This window comes from Silene latifolia, chromosome 2 (assembly GCF_048544455.1).
Source record: "Silene latifolia isolate original U9 population chromosome 2, ASM4854445v1, whole genome shotgun sequence".
In the NCBI taxonomy this organism is placed as follows: Eukaryota; Viridiplantae; Streptophyta; class Magnoliopsida; order Caryophyllales; family Caryophyllaceae; genus Silene; species Silene latifolia.
The window spans coordinates 74,041,534-74,050,296 of record NC_133527.1 but is presented as its reverse complement, the minus strand read 5'-3'; the positions used below and the strand labels follow the sequence as shown (position 1 = coordinate 74,050,296).

General features: G+C 35.8%; 1 protein-coding gene across 1 annotated transcript; it reads right to left on the bottom strand.

Moving 5' to 3' along the window:
• Positions 1 to 3,370: 3,370 nt before the first annotated feature.
• Positions 3,371 to 8,153, bottom strand: LOC141642809 (uncharacterized). The gene is made up of 2 exons (XM_074451751.1): positions 4,618 to 8,153; positions 3,371 to 3,942 (listed from the first exon to the last, which is right to left on the bottom strand). Exons 1-2 carry the CDS (start codon positions 7,568 to 7,570, stop codon positions 3,566 to 3,568), a joined length of 3,330 nt encoding a protein of 1,109 aa, XP_074307852.1. The 5' UTR covers positions 7,571 to 8,153; the 3' UTR covers positions 3,371 to 3,565.
• Positions 8,154 to 8,763: the final 610 nt, after the last annotated feature.

Below are 8,763 nucleotides of genomic sequence, written 5' to 3'. Positions count from 1 at the left end.
GGTTACACAACCGGCCAAGTGAATCAAACCAATGCCTAGAGCAAGGTTTGAACAAAGGAGACAAGATAGAAAAAGTGGAAGGAGATGAGGAGGGCACCCCGGAAGTGGGGGTGCCTCAAGTTCCCACTATTGAGTCAAGTTATGGTGTTCACCTTCACTTTGGGACAAAGTGAACAACAAAGTGTGGGGTGGACATGAGTTGGTAATGTGTAATATATTTTATATATTCATTCCATGCATTGCACCTTATTTTGAAAAAAAAAATGAAAAAAAAAACTGCAAAAATTGAAAGGAAAGAAAAACCCGGCTAGGACGAAAATACGAAAGGGCATCCTAAGAAAAAAATGAGAAAGTGGCCAAGGTCGGTGTAAAATCCCAAAATACGGTCCGGGAAAAATGAAGAAATGAGCGCGAGAAATAAGAGTAGAGTGATGAAAAATGCTAAACCGAAAATCCGCAAGGGAGAGCAGTTTAGGCAAAATGAGAGATTTAGGCTAAAAAATAAAAAATGAAAAATGTTAACCTATTTTTATACTTCTTACATGGTGTTGGAGACATAAGAACAGAAGACCAATAAGGGAGGAAGGATAGGTTAGAGTGTGCCAAGGCTATATGAGGTGATTTTTGGAGGATTACATTATGCCTGACACTTGGTACATTAGGTGTTTGTGATTGACTTGGATTAATGGTATTGTTGGATATTATTCTTTGTTGTTTTGTTGTGGAGGCTATTGGGGTTGTCTAATTGTGGTGTTTGGAGGTGCCGTGATGCTAGATGAGCTTGTGTTTCAAAGGGATGGAGTGATAAGCGGGAAAAATAAGGAGGATGTTATGTTAAATGGGGAAAATGAGATTGAATTGGTGGAAATTAGGATCATTTTAGATGAGGGAAGAAATAAGGAGGGCGCGTGAGAAAAGAGCGTTCATTATGGAGGCGTTGGGTCACTTACTTTTGCGATGGTGTTGTGACGGAATAATGGCCATGTTGATAATGCCATGAGGGTGATATAAGTAGGATTGGGTGTGAGAGAAGAGAGATGAATCAATTTAGCCCACCCATGCTTCTTGTGAGCGTTTTTTTATCTTTGATTAGTTCTATAATAGTTTTGCTCGGGACGAGCAAAGGCCTAACTGTGGTTTGTTTGATAAGCTCGTATTTCTACTACCTTATTTAGCGTTTTTAAGTATAATAAGACGGCACTGGGATGCGGTTTTAAATGATTTACATCACTATTGCCAACTTCCGAGTGTCGGGATTATAATGGAATTTTGACTATGGAAGCGGAAACACGTCTTAAGGAAGGCCAAAGCACAAGTCACATATATAGCATGAAGAAGAGGCTACCCAAAAGCAAGAAGGAAGCAATTGAAGACAACTTTCCAGCCAAAAAGGCACATTGTGCGTCTATACTGGGTATACCGTGCTCCCCACCTGCTCTCTGTTTTGCTTCTTACGGGCTAAGCATCCGCTTGAGGGTCATTAACCCCTATTAGGTTTAGCCTATAAATAAATGAATACACTAGGTTTTCGTCTTATCTTATACTTTATTTTAATCAAGTTGTAATTGGAGATAATCATCTTATTTGGGATTCTAGATCTAGAATGGAGAGCTAATCCATTTGCTTAATCAAATCCAAAAAGGTTTAATCTTTGGTTGTAAGACACTCTAATTTTTCCCTAGTTATTGTTACTATGGTTAATCTCTTGTGTTAATGTTGAATTTTGGAAATCTTATTTGATTACGCTTATTAAGTGTGATTTCCTTGTTTGCTTAATCTTATCAAGTTTCTTAATTTATTTGTTGTTAGAATTGTTAAGTGTGATTTCCTTTCAATTCTTTCTTTACAACACCTTGAGTTTAAATTAGTGAGTGTGGTTTCCTCCTAAGTTAAGCATTAATTGTGTTTTATTGTGTCTAATTACCCCTATTAAATCTCTCATGCTTTATCTTCTTGTTAATTTAACCAGTGTATGTGATTTTTACTTGGTGGTTAATGAGTTCGGTAAATAATTAAGTGTGATTTCCTTGTTGTTGACCATTATTAAGAAGGTTTAGAAGATTTATCTCCAGAATATGTTAATAATAGATAGTTGGGGATTGATTGTGTCAAGGATCAACCATAAGAGGTTTATTAATTTGGGTTGGGTTAAGTTCTTCCTAAAATTGATAAATCTCCATCTTTCAAATTGATTCCTTGTTTCATACTCTTGTTTTAATTTGTCACTTTGAATCAAACTAAAAACCCTCTTTTTACACAATTGTCTTTTAAATTAATTGCAACTATTTTAATTAAACATTTGAAAACCGATTACAAATCTCCTTCCTTTGGGTTCGACCCTTACTTTCCATTTTACTTTTCAATAATTAGTAGGTAATTAGTGAGGTTATAAATTGTTAATTTGACGGTTTTAAATAGTGACGTTTTTAGCTAGTCAGAGCTCAATCTAGTGTTTCAATATATCATTACCAAATACTTAAAATTTAATAGATTGGTGAGTCAAACCTGCCAAACGCTTTGAATATGGTGAAATTTTACCAATTTGTTGTTTACCAAACACCGCCAAAAATCTTATAATATTTAGGTTTTTTTGATAACTACTACCTTTGTATTACCATGTTTTAAGAACTACTACCAAAATAATTTTCGCTTAAAAACTACTACCAATAAGTTTGAATTTTTTTAAAAACACTACAAAATCTCATCCAAACTCAATAAAACACAATCTCAGCCATTTATTTTTGAATTTCCATCCTAAGTTGTTAATTTTATCCCTTAAACTGGTTAATTTGATGAAGTTTAAGCAACTTTTTTACCTTAATTACGTTAGATAGGTGAATTAGATGAAACTAATTTAAAGTGATTTTCCCCCAAAATGATTGGCAAACGATAGTATTGGTAATGCTAAAGGGATAAAGTTTACACCTTAAGATGGAAATTCAAAAATAAATGGTTAAAATTGTGTTTTATTGGGTTTGGATGAGATTTGGTAGTGTTTTTAAAAAAAATCAAACTTACAGGTAGTAGTTTTTAAACGAAAATTATTTTGGTAGTAGTTCTTAAAACCGTGTAGTATAAAGGTAGTAGTTATCAAAAAACCCTAATATTTAAGTGTTGAACGGTATTACAAAAATGATATAAATTCATAGCAAATTTAGGTACAAAAGGTCTTGGTATAGACGGGTGCAAAGAAGACAGACGGGTAAAAGCACTCTAATAAAATGGGTAGGGGAACAAGTGTGGGGCACTACGTGTCTTCCCACTCTATGGCAAATGAGTATTTTGTGAGGAAAAATGGTATCCGTCTATACGTATAGACGGATAGTGTCCGTCTATAATGAGAATTTGTGTTTTAGGTACAAGTTTCACGTAGATGGAACTCCAAGTGATATGGCTCAAATTATTTCATATATACAAGCTTTGAGAATTGCTTAGCCGGTTATTACTCTAATACAGAGCAACATAATTGACGGTTGACACTCTAATATACCGCCCTTTTCAACTATGAAGAGCATAAGAGAAAAAAATTTAAATTCTAAATATACATTAAAAAAAAAAAAAAAAACTACTTTACGGGTTCATCTTGATAGCTTCGAGTTGGAAAGAGATTATAGTGACCTTCCTGGGCATTAGAATCAATGAGCATGGACACAACAGTTCTCATTGAAGGGCGCTCATACGGAGACATAGTAGTACACAATAACGCAATCTTTAAAACCATGGTCATCTGAGTAACAATGCTTTCATCTTCTAAGTTTAACCTAGTATCGAATATTCCACGAGAAATCGAGTTCTTTTTAATGTAGTTTCTCACCCAAGTAACAAGATCCCCTCCTTGGTCTAATGGTTGGACTGGCGTCTTTCCTGTTAGTAGCTCCAGCATCACCACGCCGTAGCTGTATATGTCGCATTTTTCTGTGACTTTCATGCTATATGCATACTCTGAAAATGGAATAATTAAATGCAAGTAAATTAAGACAAATATTACTCTATTAGAGAAAATATGCTGACAAACTAACAGTAGTTGAGCATGGATACACATATCAGCTTTCAATAATCATAACTCAAAAGTCCTTATTGCTTGCTAATCACTGCCATTGTTGTAAGTTCTTATGTCATCTGACTCACCGCTCTTTGTATCTCAAAAGTTATATCGTGTAATGTCTTAATGGTTGATCTAGTTTTCCGAACACATGAGTATTATGTTCCTAGCAACAATATCTTGTTCCCTCTATGCTTACCGTTAATAGTCTTAACGCGAAATCTCAGAAGAAATAGTTTCCTAATTTGCGGTAAAAGATTTAGCATGCATATCTACATAACGAAATGAAACATAGATTAAAAATCTTAATAAACATGACCCAGAATGACCAAACTCATTCCTGAATAGACTTTTACCCATAACCACCAGCCCTGGATGACTCAACCCAAATTGACTCGTACAGTCGTACCCAAAATAATCTCGACAATAACACGCCCAAAACAGGCTTGAACGAACAAACTACCCAAACTAACCAGACCCCGAAATACCTGTTTGACGGTTCTAGGCACAGCTACATATTTGGCTTCACTAAAAATCCATAAAATGAAGAAACGATAAGAAAGATTAAAGCATACCAGGAGCAATGTAGCCATAAGATCCAGCAATTGCAGAAACTGACTTAGACTGTGGCATATCAACCACCTTTGCTAACCCAAAATCGCCAACATGAGCCTCAAAATTTTCATCTAAAAGTATGTTGTTAGATTTGATATCACGGTGAACAATCCGAGGCTTGCAATCATGGTGCAAATAAGAGAGACCCTGAGCAGCTCCAAAGGCAATCAAAAACCTCATTTGCCAGTCGAGATTACAGGATTGCCCATGAAGGATCTCTCCAAGACTTCCCCTTGACATGAACCCATATAGCAAGAAATTAGAACCCTCGTGGAAGTAAAACCCGTGCAACTTGACTATATTCCGGTGCCTAATTTTTCCAAGGGTCGAAATTTCAGTCCTGAAACTTTCCTCAATGCTGTCATCCTCTCGGTTAGAGGTCAGCTTCTTAACAGCAAAAGTTCTTCCAGTGGACATTACCGCTCTGTACACTGTGCCACAAGCTCCTCTACCAATCACAAATCGGTCATTAAAATCATTGGTAGCTATAATTAGATCATCGAAAGTAAATCCTTCTTTTGGGTACAAATAAATATCTGACTCTCGTTCATTCGACAATTTATCTTGCAAGGGAGTAACGATTTTTACTGGCCGCCTCAGTAAATGTATAAGCACCCCAATGAAAAAAAGAGAAACACCACCTATAACTGTACAAATTATGGCAACAATCCTACCAAGACGATATCCTCCCTTAGAATTCTTGGGCAGCGGTAGACCAGACTCTAGATCGTTGCAAACACCAAGGGGCCCACCACAAAGACCCTTGTTTCCGGTAAAACTTGTCACAGAAGCACCCTGAAAGGCTGGTAGGGTAGGTATAGGACCTTTGAGGTCATTGTAAGAAAAATTGCACCCTAGTAAACTTGATAGGGATTGAAATGAGCTAGGAATTTGGCCAGACAAATGGTTATTATTGAGATAAAGATACTCAAGTAAATTAAGGTTTCCAAGCTCCGAAGGAATGAGCCCCGCGAGATTGTTATAACTGAGGTTTAAAGCAATTTGCAGGCTTGATAGTTTGCCTAATTCTGATGGAATTCCTCCTGAAAACAAGTTTCCACCCATTTGCAACTCTGTCAAATGAGATAAGTTCCCTAATACTCCAGGAATGCTTCCTGCCAGTTTGTTGTCAGAAAGCTTGAGAAGTTCTAAGTGAGACAGGGATCCTATTTCATCAGGTAAAGTGCCTGAAATGCTGTTTTCGCTGAGATCAAGGCGCTGTAATAAGCTGCATTTGAAGATATTAAATGGGATTTCTCCAGTAAATAAGTTAGCAGAGACATTAAAGGCAACCAGCTGTTTAAGTTCACCCAATTGAGAAGGCAAAGTTGAAGTGAAATGGTTGTGTGAGATGAGAAGCCTTTGTAGAGCCTTACAGTTGCCGATCTCAGAAGGGATCGGTCCACTGAAATCATTAAGGCTCAAGTCAATGGAGGTAAGGTTGACCAATTTGCAAATATCGGAAGGAAAACTTCCTGTGAAATGATTTGCAGCTAATCGAAGCTGTACAAGTGGCGCGCAGGTGATGATGCCAGGCGGGATATTTCCAACAAGGTTGTTTGAAGCCACATTTAAGAAAGTTAGGTTGGAGTTTTGACAAAGGTTGACGGGAAGTCTTCCTGTAAGGTTGTTTGAAGAGATGTCGAGAATCCAAAGCCGACTATGTTGGCCGAGTTTTGGCGGGATTGTGCCGCCAAGAGAGTTGTTGTAGAGCTGCAACATTGATAGATCAGGCAAATACTGAAACTCAACAGGAATTGTACCAGTAAGACTATTTATAGAGAGGTCAACTCTAGACAAATTCTGCAACCTCGTCAACTCCTCTGGAATAACACCGGTCAGCTGATTTTCGAAAAGATATAGCAATTGCAACCCTTTAATTAGACCCATCTCTTTAGGAATTTCACCAGTCAATGAATTTTCCGAAAAGTCAATCTCAATTCCAAGAGAAAGATTCCCAATCTCTTTAGGAATTGTTCCATTCAAAGCATTTCTGTAGAGATACAAATTAGTAAGAAACTTGATGTTCATAATCTCCATGGGAATTCCACCCACAAGATTATTCTGATATAACGCGAGAATTTGCAGGTTTGTGCAGTTTCCAAGCTCCCTAGGAATAACCCCAGAAAGCTGGTTATCCCACAGAATCAACTGTGTCAAATTAGTCAACATACCAAGCTCTTTAGGAAGGCTTCCAGTTAACTGATTTTGAGCAAGACCAAACAACTCCAATTTAAGACAATCACCTATTTCTGACGGTATACTACCTGAAATCAGATTCTGCCCTACTCTGAAAGTTTTCAGGTTCTTTAACTTCCCAATGGAACGAGGCAAAGTGCCGGTAAAACCATTGGTATACGCCACAAAATCCGACAAGGAAGAAAGATTTCCAAGCTCCTCAGGAAGAGAACCAGACATCTTATTGTTGCATATATTAAAATAAGTCAAAGATGAGAGATTGCCCAACTCTTTAGGGATGTTACCTTGAATGTTATTGTTATTAAGAGCAAAACTTTGCAGATTGGTGCAGTTTCCAACATCTTTTGGGATAGTTTGTGACAACCCATTAAAGGATAGATCAAAGTCAATCAAGTGAAGCAATCCACCAATACTAGAAGAAAGAGATCCTGAAAGATTCATTCTACTCAAAACTAGAGATTGAACAACCGGGTTTACCGGGTTTATGGTATCATTCCTGCAGGTTACACCAGTCCATCCACAAGGATTAAGGTCCCCAGGATTCCAATTACCCAAATTATTGAATTTATCCACAAGTTTATTTTTTATTTCTAAAAGGCATTGACCCTCAAAGTTGAGAGCTTTTGCTTGCACAAAGACAAGGGTATATACAAGAAATATTCCTATCAACACCTTACATGATACTAAAACTTTATTCAAACTAATTTTACCCATTACAAGAATCAGGTTGAGAACCCGAAAACCAATACAACAGTTTGACTTTCTTGAAATCGTTTTGAAGCCTTTATTAACAAGGCTATACTAAAGAAGGGTCAAGCATCTTCGATATTCAGAAGCGTTCTCTTAATAATCTTGTTTTCGCGTTATGAACCAACCCCGTTTTGAAAATCACAACAAAAGTTGAATGTAAGAGTTTTAGAGCTATAAGAGCATTGAAAAACAAGTTTTGTTGTATGAATAGAGAAGTTTGAGTGATTGATAAGGAAGTCAATGGTGGAGAAATGAATGAATGTAACAACATACATTGATAGGTCATTTAGAAGGTGACCCAACAAAATCCATTTAGAACAAATTATTATATAAAATAGTAGAAACCCTTTTCTAGTATTCAGTGACAAAGTTATATATAAAGTTTGATGACTTTGATCACATAAAGATTTAGGCAATGAAGTTGTAGTAGTGTATTAGTATTACTTTTTGATGAAATGTGAAGCATTATGCATTATAATGTTGTTGGCCAAAAGTTAAGATAACTTTTTTAACTTTAATTAATTTGGTAGGAGGGAGCAGACATATCCAATATGATATCATGAGTTTTGGAGAAATTCATGAATTTCAAACATAATAATTATGTAGTAAATTATGTAATCATTAAGGGAATGACTACAACTCTACAGGACTACAGGCCTACATAAAGAGAGAGACACCCATCTTCTCATATTATTAAATAATTACCGTATTATCAATACTATATATTAATTCCATAAACTAAGAGACTTCAATGTAATTAAAGAAATCTATAAAATTAATTATACTATATAGTTTTAAATCGATAACACTGTATGATGGACCTGATAAAGGGATCTCAATGTAATATTATATAGTTTTGGTTAAAAGTATAATATAAAGATGCTTTGACAAAGAATATTTATGGAAATTACATTAAACTAAATTTAGAAAACACAAGAATTTAGTGATTTTCCTTGAAATTAACATGCATCACTTATGGAATTAGTTAGTATCATCATAGAATTATACATTAAATTAAATGTAGTAAAAGTAATAGTAGCAGCAATGAGATTAATAAAATTAACGGTATTAATGTGAGAGTAGTGACAGTTATAATAATGATCGTGGGAGTAGTGAAAGTAACTACGAATGTAGTGAAAGTAATAGTGGTAACAATG